General features: G+C 47.0%; 1 protein-coding gene across 2 annotated transcripts in view; it reads right to left on the reverse strand.

Annotated features, from left to right (window-relative positions):
- Nucleotides 1-5,782: 5,782 nt before the first annotated feature.
- Nucleotides 5,783-19,164, reverse strand: part of CACNG6 (calcium voltage-gated channel auxiliary subunit gamma 6) — a 14,473-nt gene continuing 1,091 nt past the window's right edge. The window contains exons 2-4 of one of the 2 annotated variants that reach the window (XM_025849038.2): nucleotides 15,742-15,816; nucleotides 13,705-13,842; nucleotides 5,783-6,449 (exon numbers count right to left, since the gene is read on the reverse strand). In XM_025849038.2, coding sequence (XP_025704823.2) covers nucleotides 6,211-6,449; nucleotides 13,705-13,842; nucleotides 15,742-15,816 — 452 coding nt within the window. In that variant the 3' untranslated portion in view covers nucleotides 5,783-6,210. The remainder of the gene's footprint in view (nucleotides 6,450-13,704; nucleotides 13,843-15,741; nucleotides 15,817-19,164) is intronic. The other variant, XM_025849039.2, reaches the window with a different exon arrangement.

A 19,164-nucleotide genomic window follows, 5' to 3' on the forward strand; every position in this document is an offset into this window, starting at 1 on the left:
AGTGCCAACCTTACAATCCATGGGCATACGAAAATGATGGCTGTTTTATGTCACTAAGTTCGGGCTGGTTTGGTATAAACTGAGAGCTAACCAGAAGACAGAATCAATGCTGGGAGCCGGCATGGCTCCTGCTGGCTGCCAGTTTTTGCGGCTAGGTGGCGGCCAGTGATTGTCTCCAGCCAAAGGAAGACGGAGAAGAAGCAAGGCACCCACTGTTCTCCCCGGAAGTCTAACGTCCAACACAACCTCACTCAGGACTGTAATGGTGATTTCCTTGCAGAAACCCAGTCCCATCCTGCCCATCTCCACACCAAAACCCTCATTTCCAGCCTCAGGCCATTTGCCCCACCCCAGGAGGCTCCCCAAGGCGGAGCAGGAAGCACCACACACGGGGGTCCCTTTGCCCTGTTCCAAAGACCCCCATTCCGGTTCTGCAGTTTGAGAAAGGGGGCAAAGCTGTGGTGGTCACACTCTCTCCCTGCTCTGTTTTCGGCCCCACAGCTGGTCTTTTGCTGACCCTTCAGGAAATGAGATATAGTTTATTGCGACATCACACTCCCCAAAGCCATCCCCCACTGAGCTTCTCTCGCTGTGAGTCCTCACTGACCCAACAAATATTCGGACCGTCAGATTCCAGCTCATAAAATAGCATTACTGTATGCTCCAACTGCTGCATCTGGACATGTGCCTGAAAGAATCGAAAGCAAGGGACTCAAAGGTGCATATTTGCATCAGATATTTGCACACCCTTGTTCACAGCAGCACTGAAGGTAGAAGTGATCCGTCAGCAGATGAACGGATAAACACAATGTGCTGTATACATGTGTATTAATCAGCTTAGACTGCTATCATAGAATATCATAGCTGGGCGGCTGAAGCAACAGAAATGTGTTATCTCATAGTTCTAGAGGCTAGAAATCTAAGATCAAGGTGCCGGCAGAGCTGGTTTCTTCAAATATAGTCACATTGGAGGTGAGGGCTTCAACATATGAATTTGGGGCAAACAAGGGAATATTACACAGCCTTAAAAAAGGAAGGGAATTATACATTTCCCCTGCTACAACATGGATGAGCCTTGAGAAGATTATGCTCAGTGAAATAAGCCAGGACCCCAAAGTACAAATACTAGATGAAACCACTTACATGAAGTTTCCTAGAGCTGTCAGATTCATAGAGACAGAAAGTAGCTACCCCAGGGCCAAAGGGGGAGGGGAATGGGGGGTGACTGCTTCACAGAGAGTTTTGCTTTGGGAAGACAAAGTTCTGGAGGTCAACAACAAGATGAACGGACTTCATGCCACCGAGTCAGTCCACTTGAGGGCTTTCTTTGCTCTTGGCTGGCATTGTACCTGTGGCAGTTAGACCCTGGTCTGGGAGGCAGGAGACAGAAGCCTGGGGCAGGCTCCCTGTCTTGAGCACCCCTCCCATTTCTGGAATTGTTTTATTTATCCAGCTATTTAACAAACATTTATTGAGCACCCACGATGTACTGGGCTTTTTTTTTTTTTTTCTTGAAGGGCTATTACTATTTTTAAAAAGTAGCCAAGATCCTCACCTTCATGGAGCTTGTATTCTGCTTGGAAAGAGGGACAGAACCAAGTAAATAAATATTTATAGATTGTGATGACTGTTAGGCTGGCTATAAGCAGGGTGATACAATATAACATAATGGGTATGTGGAGAACATAACATAATGGGTGTATGGAGGGGAGGTCTTCCCTTTAGGAAGGGAGTCAGGGAAGGCTTGGAAGGAAGTGTGTTTATGAGAATTAAAGACTGCAAAGTATCCAGCCCTGAGGAATGTAAAGGGAATGCCCCTCAGGCAGGAATTTCAACAGGTGCAAAGGCCCTGAGGCAGGGGAGAGTTGGCATGTTCTTCTAAAATCTTAGCACGAGGCCAGTGCTGCCGGGGCAAAGCAGGCTGGTCAGAACAAAGCACAGGGAGAAAGGTACAGAGCCAGATCGCACAGAGCCAATGAGAAATCTGAATTTTTATCTAAGTGGGGAAGGAAGTAGAGCATGAAATATGCCTTCGTAACACTGAGAAGGAAGACGGGCAAAGTCCTAAGCCCTCCTTATCTTATCTTTGGCTTTTCACGTCTCACACTTGAGTGCCCCTTGTTTTTCCCTGAGGAGGCAGTGAATAATGTTTAGAGTAGATTCTGCACTGTCCCCTCGTCTGACTCCCCGCAGAGATCTCTAGGCTCCCGTGAATGGTGCTGCTGGGAACCTTCATGTACAGGTCTTTGTCTGAACATCTGTTTTCAGTTATACGAAACACCTGGAATTGGTCAATCCACAGAGACAGAAAGTAGATGAGCGGCTATAAGGCACTGGGAGGACGGGGTGGGGGGGAAACGGAGAGTAGCTGTTTGGTGCAGACAGGGTTTCCTCTGGGGGCATAAAACGTCTTGGAACAACACTGAGAATGTACTAAATGCTGCTGGGTTGTTTGTTTAAAAATGGCTAATGGTTAATTTTACATTGTATGAATTTTCCCTCCATTAAATAAGTAAATAACCTTGTAAACATGGTGAAGGCTAAACAAATATGTCTGTGGGTCTCATCTGTCCCTCTGGCCATGACCTTGAATCTTCTTCAGGCTTAAAAAAAAATAAAAAGACAAACATTACACAGAAAAATATACATGGTTAGATTCCATTTACATGAAGTTCAAACATAAGCAAAATGAAACAACATTTTCTTTAAAGAGTAGAATTATAGTTTGCAAAACTACAAGGAAAAGGGAAGGACTTATTTAAAATCCAGGTTGTGGTTGGTAATCTCGGAGCTGGAGGTGGGGATGAGCTCAGCTAAGAACATGAAAGCAGCTTCCAAGATGCGAGTTCTTTTTCTCAGCCAGGGTTCTGAGAAAGCGAGTGTTTTTTATTCTGGTTCTTTAAATAGGATGTTGGGTTCTTACACACACTTTTGCATATCTGATGCATTCCACATTTAAAAATAAATGTTTGCTGAATTTCAAAAAGACACATGGACGTAGGGTAAAACGTTAGCAACAGGGGAACGTGAGTGAAGAGTATGTGGGTCTTCTTTGCGTTATTTTGATTCTTGCAACTTCTCTGTAACTTCGAAATTATGTTCGAAAAGTTTTAAAATGTATTTAGAAAGGACAGGATTGTAGATTTCAAGAAGCTTCTATTTTCCTTCACTGCAAAAAATATAAGATGAAGAGAAGCAAGTTAAGGTTTCGGCAAATTATCCCACAGTACAATGTGGTTCCAGGCACTAGTTGTTGGTGGGTCTCTATTCCTTTCCCCCACCTCTGAGAAGTCCACACAGACCCTGGGTAGGAAAGAGGGTGCAGAGTGCAGGCCCCCTGCACTAACAGCCATTCCCAAGACCAAGGCGGACATCTCTCAGAGCCTCCCCGAGCCAGCTGGCCTCAAAGCCAAGTAGGAATAAAAGAACCAAAAGGGTATTGCTGATCCCGCTCCCTGGCTTTTATCTGAGTTTATAATTACACGTTCATTAGCGTGATTATGTGATGAATATCTGTTTCCATCACCAGACTGTCAGCTCTTCGGGGGTCCCATTTTCGCCCTCTACTGTATGCCGGCCCAAAGTGCCACTCGATAATAAGAACAGCAGGGCTGATCTGAGTCATGCCTGGGTGCCAAGGCGCTGCAGCGAGTATGACGGCACCACTCTTGGCAATGGCTCTAGAAGGTAAGCCCTGAGAGGAGCCCCCTGAAGGGAAGAAGAAGTGGAAACCCAGCGGTCCAGCAACGTGCTCGGGCTGTGGAAGGTGGAGCTAGGGTTTCCCTGGCCACTGCCCCACGCCTCCTCTACCTGTCGAAGGAGGACGGGAACGCCCCCATTCTCAGCACAATGCTGACTTCAGTACAGAAAGAAAGGAAGAGAGTGTCCTACCAGAGAGTGCCCCACTGGCTCTGAGGTGGGGGTGCGGTCTCAGTGAACCAACAGAAGGCCACCCCACATTTCCTGGACGAAAAGGAATCTCCCTAGTGAGGAGGCTGCTGGGAGCCCTGGGATGATAATTGCAATTATACCTACATAATTATTTATGTCCTATAACACGTCATGTTATAGAAATATTATGTGGCATGTTATATTATAAATATTATGATATATTTATACATTATGTATATTACGTTCCATATATGTAATATTATGAATGCTATATTTATATAACATGATAGGCTAGTAATACAACATTTATATAAAGATTACTATAATATATAATTATGTTACATTATATAGTTATATAATATATAATTATATTTATAATGTATAATCAAATATAGAAATGCTTAAGAGAATATGTTAACCTGTTAAATATAATATCCATAGTATTATTAATAACCAAGTGATAATATAATCATAGCTATATATAATACTGGTATAATATATAATATTATATATGTAATTATATTTATAATTAAATATAGCAACACTTAAGAGAATCAAACTCTGGATATTAACACATTTGTATTCATAAGCCAGCACATAGTCCCAATTTTAAAAAGTTTTTTTAAGATTTTATTTTTAGGGGCGCCTGGGTGGTTCAGTCGGTTAAGCGCCTGCCTTCAGCTCAGGTCATGATCCCCGGGTCCTGGGATGGAGCCCCACAGACTGCTTCTCCCTCTCCCTCTGCCCTCCCCCCCCCCACGCTGACTTGTGCGCACGCTCTCTCTCTCTCTCAAATAAATAAAATCTTTAAAAATATATATTTTAATTTTAAGTAATCTCTGTGCCCAGCGTGGGGCTCTTGGGCTCGTGACCCAGAGACCAAGAGTTGCATGCTCTACCCACTGAGCAGCCAGGCATCCGTACTTTAAGTATCTTTAAATGTTGAGAATTTGAGAAATGACAGATCGGCTTCGGCTATTTTGTGTAACTGAAGAATGTACTCAAGTTGTGATTTTTGGGTTGAAATACATACCTGGTCTTCACAAGGTGCAAGGCCGGCCCTTGGGCCCGAGGGACGGGAACCCTTGACCCGGGTCTTCCTTCCCCTTGGTTTCCGCAGCTGCTGTTCTAGTTCCTACCAGCATTTTGTTCATGTGATCACTGCATTCCCTGAGGAGACAGCTCTCCCGCACGCGCCTCCCCTCCCGCAGTCTCCTGGAGGACATGGAGGCTTTTCCATCATGCACCTCAGCAGTCCCCAGCCTCTCCCAGGCCCCCTGTCCCAGAGCCATGTGCTCATCTTTAGCACCCATTCCCAGGTCCTGGACTCCGTGCTAGTCTGCTGGGGCCACCCTAACAGAGCATCACAGACTGCACTGTCCCCATTCTGGAGGCGGGAAGCCCGGGGTCAGTGCGTCTCAGGGCTGTATCCTTCCAAGGACCGAGGACCACGCGGGAGAATCTGTGCCAGGCTCTCTCCTGGGCTCATAGGTGACTGGCCGCCTTCTCCCTGTCTCTTCCCTTGGGCCTGTCTGCGTCCTAATCTCCCCACCATACGAGGACACCAGTCCCTGGAATAGGGCTTAATCACGTCCGTACAGACCCTCTCTGCAGATCAGGTCTCGTGCTGAGGTCCTGGGGGTTGGGACCCCAACACAGACATTTGGGAGGGATGCAGTTCAACCCACAATGTTTGTGTCCTAAATTGCTGCATTTTCCTGTCACTCTCTGTGGGTTTCTTGACATGTGACTCCAGGGCTGCCAAGCAGCATGCCACAGGTTTCTGGAGAGCATGAGGGGGTCACTTTTCTCTACCCCGGGACGCACAATCACACCCAAACAGACTCCAAATAAAAGCTGTTAAATTTCCAAACTTTTAATCCCAAACTGACCATAGCAAGGTCAGACCCAAAGATTTCCCCGCTCCCTCCCCTGTTTCCCCAAGGTTCAAATTAGTTGGAAGAAGTCACTCCCACAAGTGAACACATCCAGATCTGGGAAATGAATCGGTCCAACTCGCTCCCAAGACCACCTGACCTCATCCCTCCACCCCACTCCCTAGTTACCCCATCAGGTCCCCCCCAGCCTTCCCTGGGGACCCTCGTTTGCAAAAAGCCTCTCCCCATCTTACCCCCAAGCATCCCAATTCAGCCACAGAGAAGAACATATTCAAAGAGGGAAAAGATGAGGCAGGTTTGTGCACACCATGTGTGCCCCACAGTTTCTCCAGGATGGCGTGGGGGGGGGGGCAGATTTGGGGGCATAAAATGGGAAAAAGGAAAGGTTTAGAAGGAGTTTGCAGAAGGCACAGTGGTGGCTCTAGGCGGCCCTGTGCCCCTGCTTGGGGCAGAGTGAGCCCCAGGGCCAGGGAGGCAGGGTGAGCAGAAGAAAGCAGCCTCCCCCCAGCAGCAGAACCAAGCTGGCCCCCACACCACAGCCCAGGGACCAGGAGTATTCATAGGTCAGGGCGGGGGCCGGGGGAGGCTCAGGGCTGACTCTCTGCAGGAGGGCTTGCACGGAATACCGGAACACCTCCAGGCTGACCAGGAGCAGCAGACCTGTAGGGAGAGGACAGGCACTGTGCTCAGGCCCTGGGGGACCCAGGCCCAGGTCTGAGCATTGCCCTAACACACCCCATCTCGTGCTCGCTCAAACAGCAACCTGGGGGACCCTCAGCACCACCCCACCCCATTCACCCAACAGCTCTTTACCAAACACCTACTACACAGCACGCACAGTTTGGGAAGCTGGAGGTAAAGAAGGAACACAACACAAACTGATAAGGACAGAGCTACAGAATGGTGGCCGCCGGGGGCTGAGGGACCAGGGGAATGTGGGCTGCTGCCTCACGGCGACAGAGTTTCAGCTGGGGAAACACGCAAGTGAAAAAGGGGTGGAGACGGATGACGGGGCTGGCTGCACCACAGTGTGAGCATACTTAATGCCACAGAACTGAACACAAAAATGGTTGAAATGGTCCATTTTGTGTTATGTGCATTTTATAGGAAGAGAAAAAGCAGGGGTGCCTGGGTGGCTCAGTCGGTTAAGTGTCCGGCTTGATTTAAGCTCAGGTCATGATTTCAGGGTTGTGGATCGAGCCCCACGTTGGGCTCCACACTAGACATGGAGCGTGCTTAAGATTCTCTCTTTCGCTCTGCCCCTCCCCGCTTAAGAAAAGAAGAAAGAAAGAAAAAGAAAGAAGGAAGGAAGGAAGGAAGGAAGGAAGAAAAAGAAAGAAAGAGCGAGCAAGAAAGGAAGCAAGCAAGCAAGCAAGCAAATCCTGGAATCAAGAATAGCAAAAATCAGGGCGCCTGGGTGGCTCAGTGGGTTAAGCGGCTGCCTTCGGCTCAGGTCGTGATCCCAGGGTCCTGGGATCGAGCCCCACGTCCGCCTCCCTGCTCGGCGGAGAGCCTGCTTCTCCCTCTCCCTCTGCCTGCCACTCTGCCTGCTTGTGCTGTCTCTCTATCTGTCGAATAAATAAATAAAATCTTTAAAAAAAAAAAAGAATAGCAAAAACCAAATGAAGACTCCATTAAAAAAATATATTAAAAAAAATAAAAGGGGTGCCTGGCTGGCTCAGTTGGTAGAGCATGCAACTCTTGATCTCGGGGGCGGGGGGCAGGGGGTGTGATTTCAAGCCCCACCTTTGGGTGTAGAGCTTTGTTTGTTTCAAAAAAGCAAAACAAAATAAAAACAAACAAACAACAACAAAAAACTCCATCAAGGCTTTTGGAAAGAGTGACGATGGAATCTGAAACAGTCCAGCTCATAGAAGCACATTGTAGAACATGGTTGCCAAGGGCTGGGGGGAGGGGATATGGGGAGATGTGGGGCAAAGGGCACAGAATTCACCTATGCAAGGCAAATGAGTTGTGGGGATCTGATGTACACCTGGGTGACTATAGTTAGCAACACTATCACACGCTCGAAATCTGCTAGGAGACTAGATCCTCAGAGTTCCCACCACACACACAAAGGTAGCCGTGTGGGGTGATGGATAATGTGAACTCGGCTGACTGTGGTGATCAATTCACGGCGTGCATGTATACCAACTCATCAAGTTGTGCACCTTAAAGATCTACAATTTCCACTCATCAATCATACCCCAGTAAAGTCCATTAATCATACCCCAATAAAGATGAGGGATCATAAAATGAAAAGAAAGGCAGTCAAGTTGCGACGCAGTTTGATTAAAAACAGCAATGGCAAGAAAAGAAGAAAGAACAAGACAGACAAAGACCCTAGCCTCATGGAGCTTATATTCTACTGGGACAAGACAGGTGGTAAGCAAATAAACCAAGGCTTGCCAAACTCAGATGCCTGCAGGAGGCGACAAGAGAAAGCATAAATCAACGAGGCAGGTGAGTGTGGTGGGAAATATGACAGAGAGTAGCCAAAACTCAGCTTCGGCCAACGGCAACCCTTCAGAAATGGGGACTTAAGTTGCCAGACCTTCTGATTTTTCAAGGATAGCTGGAATTTTTTAAATGATGACTATTTTTATGGAAATTTGCCCAATACCTTTAAATAGCTGCTCAGAGAAATCTTTATGCACTGTCCATCAAAGTACATTTATGGGTCATTGTTAGCTGTGGGCTGCCAGGTTGTAACTTCCAAAGTAAACACATGAGAAGACAAGATTATTTCAGAGACTGATGTGTGCTGGGAAAGGAGATAAAAACAGGGTGATGGGAAGGGGAGCGACATCCAAGGGTGGAGCAGGGACTTTAAGATGATGTCACCAGGAAAAGCCGTTTGAGTAAGACCTGGAGAATGAAAAGAAGCCAGCCATGCAAGAAACTAAGTGATGGCTAATTCAAGCAGAGGGAACGGCTGGTGCAAAGGCCCTATGGTAGAATGAATACAGTGTGTTTGGGGGAAAGAAAGAAGGTTGGCGTGGTTGGAGCAAAGAGAGTGGGGAGAGGAGAGTAGTAGGTGATGGAAGTAGAGAGGTGAGCAGGGGTCAGATCATGTAGGACCATCTGACGGTCATCCATGAGTCCAACCTCAGTCCCAGACCCTCCCTCCTCCCGGCACTGTGCTTCCCCGTGCGGTTTTTAATCAGGGGCCTGACGAACGCAGCCAGGAGTCTGTGTCCTGTGGGTCACTGGCTCCCCTCTGAGGCCCCACGCAGCTCAGCTTAGGGCACTGGAGGAGACGCTCTCCAGTCCCCTTTCTTCCTTTGCTAATTCATGCATCTTTCATTCATTCAATAGATCTTAACTGAGTTCTCGTTGTAAAATATGTAAACAAGACTAACAAAGGCCCTGTCCTCCTGGAGTCCCATCCCAGAGGGAGAATTGGACAATAATCAGGTAAATGTATTGCTGTAGGCTGAATCGTGGCCCCAAAAGTTCATGTGTTAGCATCCTGACCCTGTAGTTTCTCAGAATGTGACTATATTTGAAGATAGGGTCTTTAAAGCAATAATTAAATGTAAATGAGGCCAATAGGGCCCTAATCCAACATGGAGGGCAATATGGCTGGTGTCCTTACAAGAAGAGGTGGTCAGGACACACAGAGTGACGACCTCGTGAGGACACAAGAAGAGGCAATCTACAAGCCAAAGAGAGAGGCCTCGGAGGAAACCAGCCCTGCCTACACCTGGACCTCAGACTTCCAGCCTCTAGAACTGTGAGAAAATACATTTCTGTTCTTTAAGCCCCCCTCCCCACCCCCAATCTATGGTACTTTGTTATGGCAGCCCAAGCAAATGAATACATACATAAATATATAATTTCGGGTAGTGATCGATTCTATGGGGGGGGGAAAAAGGCAAGGTAGGGACACAGCAGGTGATGGGCCTACTCTAGACAAGGTGGTCAACGGTGGTCTCTCTGAGGAGGTAATATTTGATCAGAAACTTAAATGATATGAAGAAATGAGACATAGGATGATCTAGTGGAAGAACATTCCAGGCTGAGGGGACAGCAGTGCAGAATGCTCTGAGGAGGAAATGAACGTGGCGTATCTGAGGAACAGCGGAGAAGCCAACGTGGCCAGAATGGAGGGAGCAAGTGGTAAGAGATGAAGTCCCACGTAGCCAGGAGCCAGGCCACATAAGACCCTGGAGCCATGTTATTCTAGTGGTAGTAATTTATTGTTAATCTATTGGCTTTTGAACCAGGCAGGGAACGGTTTAAAAATATGACTAACCCCAAAGCAAAGAGGTAGGATTTGGCCATGGGCTGTAGTCTGAGGACCCCTAGCCTTGACACACTAGCTTTGTGCCAAGAATCCAACCAGATGCTCTCATGTCTCATCTCTTCCCATTAGACCTAATGAGGTACATATTATTATCATCCCCACTTTATAGAGGAGAACATTAAAGCCTAGGGAAGTGGAGCTTGGGTTTGAGCACAGCCAGATCTACTCCGTTGACTGTTCTGTTAGGGACGTCACTGTACCGCCTCAAAAATCAAGCCTGACATCCCTTGTATGACCTAGAAGGGCCCACGTGATCTGGCCCCTGCCTACTTCTTCGGCCTCCTTTCAGCTGCTCTTCCCACCCTAGTAGAGAGTAGGACTTCTTTCAGCTTTTAGATACACCAAATTCTTTCAAGGCTGGAGACCTGTACGAATCCCTACTTACATTACACTTCTTCTGAGAAGCCTTCCCTGAGCACTGCCACTTAAGTCAACATCAGACTTCCCTATGATACATTTCCCTCTTACTCTTTTCACTTATAGCATTTATCATAGCTGAAATTATTTTTTTTGAAGATTTACTTGTCAGAGAGAGAGCACAAGCAAGGGGGAGCTGCAGGCAGAGGGAGAAGCAGGCTCCCCACTGAGCAAGGAACCTGATGTGGGACTGGATCCCAGGACCCTGGGATCACGACCTGAGCCAAAGACAGATGCTTAGCTGGCTGAGCCACCCAGGCGCCCCCACAGCTGGAATTATTAACATGTATTAATTTATGCTAGTACTATCTGTCTGGCCAATTTCTATCTCTCTCAATAAACTATAAATCCATGAGGGCAAGAATCTTGTCTGTCTCAGATCTCTAAAACATGAACAAACACCTGACGTATGTATTTTATGGAGAGAAACCACGTAACCCAAATATGTCCCTTTATCTAAGGAGACCTTAAAAACACAACCTGCCCAGTCCCTGCTACCCAATATAACCAAAGTACTTACAGCATCAAATCCACGCCCTCACTTTCATTTGGCTGTACAATTTGCAGAAAAATTTCATGCCTGAGACTTCCATAAAACACTTTTATATCCACACCTTCATGGCACCCCCAGGAATAACCCAGGTATGAGTTCAGTAATAACAGTAGCACCAAATTCCTACCATGCTATAAATTCCACAAGAAGAGGGATCATCTTAATCTTATTCATCTTTCTATACCCAGTGGTACCTAGCCCAGCATCTAGCACTTACTAAATATAAAAAAAATACTTGTTGAATAATTGGATGGATGAACAGATGGAAAAATAGAGAGATGGAGAGAGAGAGGGAAAAAGGAAAGGAGAATGGAAAAGGGAGAAGAGAAGAGAGTGGGAGGGAATTAATGAATGGGTGGATGGATTAATGGGATGGATGTTTAACAAATGGTTACTTGGATGAGCGAGTTCAGGGATATAAGAATACCTGAGCTCAGAGACTTAAAAAAAAAAAAAAAAAAAAAAGATCTGCCCAAGATCACATGTCTTCAGAAGTTGGGATTCCAACCCAGATCTTTTGAATCCCTGTTGATTTACTGGTCCATCTTTTATATCAGTGTCCTCCTCACTCTCCACGCTCCAACCACACTGGCTTTCTTTCAAGACCTTAAATTCACTGAACTCTGTCTAGCTTGGTTACTCATGAACGCCCTCTCTAACTCTCTGCTTCAAATCAAGTGCTCTCATTGTGCACTCTGATAGAATTCTACTTTTCCTTTTCCTTTATAGCACCTAGAAGTTTGTAACTGTGGGATGATCTGTGATATTTCTGGGTCCTTAACCAGATGATAATCTCCATAAGGGAAAGCACCTTTCTGTCTTGTACACTCTGATACTACATCTACATACATGTACAAACGTGTTGTGCACAATGTGTCTGTGTGTGTACCAATGAATAAAATGAACACATGAATTAATGAAAGAAAGGAAAGAAGATGACTGAATTTTCCTCCTTATTTAGGAAGATATCTAACGCAACAAAATAATAAGAATCGGTCCTTATTATTTTCCATTCATATGTCCATGCTCTTGAAGACTCACTGCGTCTCTCTTAAGGCAACAAAATAATAAGAATCGGTCCTTATTATTTTCCATTCATATGTCCATGCTCTTGAAGACTCACTGCGTCTCTCTTCTCTTGCGCCAGGCTCTACCTCACTTGTTAGTTAAGGCTACCATGTACATTTGTGCAGGATCTGGCCTGCTTTATGCTCTGATCTTCATTCTGTTCCTCAAGCTTGTTAAGTCTTTTACAGCCTCTGCACATGCTATTTCACCATCACCATCATCACCACCAACATCGCCAACATCATCACTGTCACCACCATCATTGTCCCCATCACCACCACCACAAACATCACCACCACTGTCACCACCACACTTCGGATGACTCCTATTCATCCTTCAATTACCCACTTAAAATAGCACCTTCTCTGAGTTTCTCTGACCCACCCACACTGCAATGCATACCCCTAATATGCTTTATCATAACTCTCATCACAATTATGGTTGAATTATTATATGTGTAATTACTGGTTACTGTCTAATTCTTTTTTTATATTTTATTTATTTATTTGACAGAGTGAGAGAGCACAAGCAGGGAGAGCAGCAGAGGGAGAGGGAGAAACAGGCTCCCCGGGGAGCAGGGAGCCCGATGTGGGGCTCAATCCCAGGACCCTGGGATCATGCCCTGAGCCGAAGGCAGACGCTTAACCAACTGAGCCACCCAGGCGCCCCTGGTTACTGTGTAATTCTGTCAGAATCTAGGCTCTGTGAGGAGCAGATACTATCTGTCTTGTTGTTAGTCTTATATCTCAAGCCCTTAGCACAGCGCATGGAACATAGCAGGTGCTCAGTAAATACACAAAGGATAAATAAATGAAGCTTATATAATTAATGACCTTTCTATCTACCTTAGAAAACATTTGATCCAACGAAGACTACATTAACAAGATGCAGCATTTTTTTTGGACCATCAACTCCAAGAATGCAACAGTCCTTAAAGACCCCAGTTCCAAATCTAAAAGAGTGTTTGGAGACCTTCCAATTCCAGCTAATAACAGGGTTTAGAACTCCCACATTTGAGCCTACTACAGCCCTTGTGCTTCCCAGAATGGAACAGTGATTAGACATGGCCTCCAACTTCCCAGCATGCAACAGTGCTTAAAGACTCCAGGTTGAAACTGGAGATGCAGCCCCCCGCAATTCCCAACGAACAACAGGGCTCAGAATTCTCCTATGTTTAAGACTTCTATAGCCCTTGAGCTTCCTTCCATCACCAGCATACAACCCAGCATGCAACAATCCTTGGAGACCATTGGTCCAAATTTAAAATAGCGTTTGGAGACCCCTTCAATCCCTAGGCAACAACAAAGCTTGGAATTCTCCCATTTTTGAGCCCATTATAGCCCATGGGTTTCCCTCAACTCCCAGCATGCAACAGTGCTTGGACACCCTACTTCCCAGCATGCAACGGCGCCTGGAGATCCAACCTCCCAGCGTGCAACGGCGCCTGGAGATCCAACCTCCCAGCGTGCAACAGCGCCTGGAGATCCAACCTCCCAGCATGCAACAGTGCTTAGAGATCCAACCTCCCAGCATGCAGTTCCCTCCGTCTCCAGGCTCCCAACCCTCACCTGAGAGGCCAAAGCAGACGGCTCCAACTCGGAGTAGGAAGTCTGCACCTTTGCTGAGCACCATGATGATACAGAGGCACCCCAAGGCCATGACTGCCAGGCCCAGCACTGCTATCACTGCAGCTGCCAGATTTACCTCTGCAAGGAGAGGAAAGGGAAGAAGCAGAGGACATGGGAAGTAGGAAGTGCGAAGAACTCCCCTGTAGGGACCCAGAACCAGGAAGATGGAAGATTCAGAACTAGACAAGAATTTTCAGGTAGATCATCCGGTCCAATATTTTGCTTACACCGTTAAAGGAACTAAGACCCACAGAGGGTCAGTGATTTGCCGGAGGCCACAGAGCAAAGAGGAGACACTGCCAGGATTAGAAGGGAATGGGAACTGCCCAGCATTACTTAGGATCCGGTCCGTGTTTGCTTACAGGTGAAGCAGCTGAGGCAGTGGGCGTCTGGGTGACAACAGAGAAGGCGGGACGTTACAGTGGAACGGTCCAAGTCTGAATTGTCCCCAGCCACTTCCTCCCTGGAAGATTGTAGTGAAGTGACCAAACCTCTCTGAGCCTCGGTTTCCTTCTCTAGAAAATCAGGATTGAAATCCCTATTTGATTGGGCTGTAGTGAGGATTAGAAATCGCTTATGTAAAGTGCCCAGTGAGTGCAGCGCCGGGCACACAGCAGGTGTGCCGAACATGCGCATTGTGATTATTTACTCTTCCCGAGAGGCACAGAGACTTGCGGGAGCTCACTGAGCACAAAGACAAGAGAGAAAGGAGGGAGACCAGTTTACTGTGTACCCGGGCACCCCATTGTCTGTTTTAGCTGCATCGTCTCATTAAATCCTTGCAAAGACCAGGTATGAGTCATGACACGATCACAATCCCTTTCCTGGTGGGGAGGGATACTGAGTGAGGTACAGGGGTGATGGAGGGGCTGTGGTCATAGCGGAAAGGGTAAAGTCCTAAGAGTCCCATTGTTCAGTATGGTTGCCACTAGCTATGTGTGGTCTTTTAATTTTAAATGGATTTAACTTAAAACAAAATTTAGGAGTGCCTGGGTGGCTCAGTTGGTTAAGCACCTGCCTTCTGCTCAGGTCATGATCCCGGGGTCCTGAGATCGAGTTCTGCATCAGGCTCCCTGCTCAGTGGGGAACCTGCTTCTCCCTCTCCCCTTGCTCCTCCCCCTTGCTCATGCTCTCTCTCTCTGTCAAATAAATAAATAAAATCGTAAAAAAACACACAAAAACAAAACAAAACCACTAGCCACATTCCAAGTGCTCAGCAGCCACACGGGGCCAGTGGCTACCATATTGGTCAGTAGAGACAGAGAGCATCTCCATTTCACAGAAGGTTCTATAGGAGAGCATTGCTTTAGAGTCAGGATTATTTGGGTTTGAACTCTGCCTCTGCCACTTCCCAGGAAAAGTAAATGTAAACATTCCTGGGCTTCCATTTTCTCATCTGGAAGATGAAGATAAAGCCGCTGCTCCACAGGGTCATGCAAAGGACTGGAGTTCAAATAAATGAAACACTCGGCGCTTCGGCGCCGAGTGTTTCATTTATTTAGATGCGCATCTTTAAGATGTTAAAGTACTGTTCTCGGGGCGCCTGGGTGGCTCAGTCGGTTGAGAGGCTGCCTTCGGCTCGGGTCATGATCCCAGGGTCCTGGGATCGAGCCCCATGTCCGGCTCCCTGCTCAGCGGAGAGCCTGCTTCTCCCTCTCCCTCTGCCTGCCACTCTGCCTACTTGTGCTCTCTATCTCTCTGTCAAATAAATAAATAAAATCTTTAAAAAAAAAAAAAAAAAAGTACTGTTCTCAGAAAGGGGCTGTGACTTGCCCAAAGCCACACAGCATGTGGCAAAGGCAGAGCTGGGGCAGAAGCATGAGGCACGAGGCTTGGGAGAACCGCCTGTCCCCAAAGATGGGACCTCCCCAGGGCAAAGCAGAGAAGAAGACGATGCTATCAAGAACTCCTCTGGCATGGTCAGCATAACTGCCCCCACCCCGTCTCCACCACCCCACCACGGGGTACAGTTCTCACCTTTCTTTGTAGTTCTCTGGAAGATGCGTGCATTCTCCCCCGTGGTAAAGAATTTAAAATAGGTACAGTTTGCTTCTGTGGGAGCAGGAGAGAGAAAGAGGTGGTGACATGGAAGTTGCCAGGGTAAGCGTAGGACTGGACATTTAACATCGCTCACAGCTGCCTAAAAACAGGACATCCGCATCCCTGACTTACTCAGGAGACAAATGATGTTCAGAGAAGCAAAAACCACCTGCCATCACCCAGCTATACAGGAGCTGGGATTCCAGTCTGGAGCTCTGAGATCCAACTCTGTGGCCTTTGTAAGGGTTATTGACCTCTCTGGGGCCTCTGAATCTTTCTCTATAAAATGAGATAATAGTCTTGTTCCTGGCTCCATCATATGGGTTTGCTGAGGGTCAAGTGGGATTAGAAACAATGATCGCTTTATTCAACCAAGATACAGGGAACAGAAGGCTAACAGACTCGGAAAAGATTCTCATCTCAGAGAGAATTCCTAGCTAGAACACACAAAGAACTCCTGCAGGCCCGCAAGAAAAGAGAGGGAAACCAATTGAAAAATGGGCAAAGGAGAGGAATAGTCAATTCACAGAAGAAGTCTGAATGACTCACAAGTATATGAAGAGATGCTCCACCTCACCAGGGATCACAGAAATGCAACTTAAATCAGCAGGGGAATGCCACTTTAGATCAATTAGATTGGCAAATATTAAAAGGATAATATCAAGCACTGGAAAGATAAGAGGAAACAGCTGGGAGTATAAACTAGTCTTTTTTGGAAAGCACTCTGACATACTTTATGAAGTGAAGTACGTTTATACCCTATAACCCAACAATTTCATCTCTGGGTATATATCCAGACAAAAACTAGGAGCAGGAACATATATGTGGATGTTCTCTGCAACAATGTTTGTAATAACAGGGAGTCAGAATCAACCCAAGTATCCATCTCTAGGGGATCAAGTAAATGTGAGGGATGCCCTCTTGTGCAAATCTCCACAGCACAGAGTAGCCGTGAACTAGAACAACAAAGCAATATGGGGAAATCTGAGCAAGTGTTAAGAAAAAAAAAATCATAAACAGGAAAAAATCCACAGCATGATATCATTTGTGTAAATTAAAACAGGTGTAAAAGAATGCTACATATTTCCAAGTTAACAAATACATTCGTGGATGCATATCAAACACATTAAAGAGCTGAGTTAGAAAGGAACCAGGAGAATATCATGTAAAATAAAGCACAAGAAGGATCTTGGGAAGGCTGGTGACAATTGTGATATAAGCCAAAGAAGAGTCAGATTCATCCAACTTTGTGTACTTGCGGTCCAAGGAAACCTAAACTTTAAAAAGGCGGGGGGGGGGGGCACTTTCCAAACTGCATTTCAAAGCCAGCATTTCCCACAGAATTCACCTGGCCCCATGATCTCATTCTACAGATGGGGAAAGTGAGGTATGGGAAGGGGGAAGAGAGGTAGACAGTAAGAGGGGTACAAGAAGTAGGAGAGGGGCCGGCTGGTCTGGAGAAGGAGAAAGGAACCTTCCAAATTGAAGGAGGATTTGCAGAGACAAGAACTAAACTGTGAGTCAGGTGAGGGTGGGGGAAGGAGAGGGGCAGGAGGGGTCCCATCAGAAGCAGTGGGACGGGAGTCCTTACCCCACAGCAGCAGCAATCCTGCAGCAGCAAGAAGTAAAGGATGCTTCATGCAGCAGAGCAAAGGGTGAGGATGCTATTTGTAGCAGTCAGTGGGGGACACATGGTCTTCATCCATGAGGGAAATGTGAAGTCCCATCTAGAGAGTAAGAAGGTGTGGTACATCTTTCTGAGAGAGTGTGGGGTGTCTGGCCTTCCGTTTGGGCTACCAATGATTGAGGACATCTTGTCTCTGACTCTAGATGGCATATCCCATTCGGAAAAGAGTATGATGGGTCACACACACCCTCTCCCCGTGCAGCCCAGGGAAATATGGGATATCCTTTGATGGGTAGGGCAATGTGTGGGATGTTTCAGAGATAATGGAAGCTGTGAGCTTCTGAAGGGTCAGGACTGGGGGATGATGGAGACGGTCCTGTGAGGAGGTTGAAGTCCTTTCTGAACAATAGCGGGGCATCAAGGGATGTGAGGAATCCTGCCTTATGCAGTGAGGTTGGGGCAGGGGACATCCCCTCCAGGGCAACGAGGACCTTTGGGACATCTTTGTGGGCTAGTGAGATGCAATATAGTGTAGTTGTTAAGAACAGAGACCACCAGCGTCCAAATCCCATATGACTAGCCTGGGTGCATAGATTAAGCCACTTAACCTTCCTCACTCCTCATTTCTAGCTTCTGTAAAAGGGAGATGATAATAACTATTCGGAAGCTTGCCATGAGGATACAAGCATTAATGAATTCATGCATGTGAAGTACTTCAAACAGAGCATGGGTACCACATAAGCATCTGAGCATATTACACAAGCATATGATTACCAGGGCATCCCATTCTGCAAAAGTCTGGGAACTTCCCGCTTGAGACTCTAAGTAGCAAAAACAATGAGCCCATCTGCAGAAGTGAAGTGTTTAATCCAGACTCTGAGTGGGTGGGAAACTCACACACCAAGGAGTGCTGGGCATCCCACTTTGCTATCAAGGATTTGGGACATCCTATTTGGGATCCCATGGATGTAAGATATCATATCTAGGTAAGTGAGGAGGGAAATCCCATCTGGAGCCCAGAGGGGTAGATGATCTTCTTTGAGGGGCACTGAGGTTATGGGACATCGGTTATGGGAAAGTAGAGTGCTGCAGATCTCATGTGGATGATCAAGCCTGTGACATCCCAGATGGACTGTGAGGGTTGTCAGATGTGGAGCCAGAGCCCATTCCCGCTCCCAAGGGGTATAGGATGTCTCACTGGTATACATCAAGGGCATGGCATGTCCTGTCAGGGAGAGTGTGAGGTATGGGATAGCTCTCTGGCATCGCCAGGGGTGAAAGGCCATTCTTCGGGACAGTGAGGGCTGTGGGGCACAGGAAATGAAGAAGCATGTTTCCCTGAGGCACGAGGTCTCCGCTGGGATGTGGGGGGGTGTTTGGCGAGAGCTCTGCTTGGCGGAATCAGTGGGGAACGGGCACAAATTCCATTTTGGGGCTGGCATCAAAATGGTCTGTCTCCCAGGGCCTGCAGGATGGGAGTGTGGCCTGTCTCCAGTGTGGGGAAAGCAAGCTGACCCCAGGCACTCAAACTCTCTCTCCAGGGGCACAGGTTGTCTCAGTAAGTGCGGGTGCTTCTGGGGAATGCAGGCTGTTTGAGGTTACCAGCTGTGTATGAAGAACAGGCTGGGTCTCAGGACACAGGCTGCATGCAGAGGTACAAGATCTCTCTAGGGAACATGGGTTCTCTCTGGGATACAGGCTGGTCTGGGAGTACAGGCTGGTCTAGGGCTACA

The sequence above is a fragment of the Callorhinus ursinus genome, unplaced genomic scaffold (genome assembly GCF_003265705.2).
Source record: "Callorhinus ursinus isolate GAN/ISIS: 27379988/994484 unplaced genomic scaffold, GSC_fseal_2.0 scaffold101, whole genome shotgun sequence".
NCBI lineage: Eukaryota > Metazoa > Chordata > Mammalia > Carnivora > Otariidae > Callorhinus > Callorhinus ursinus.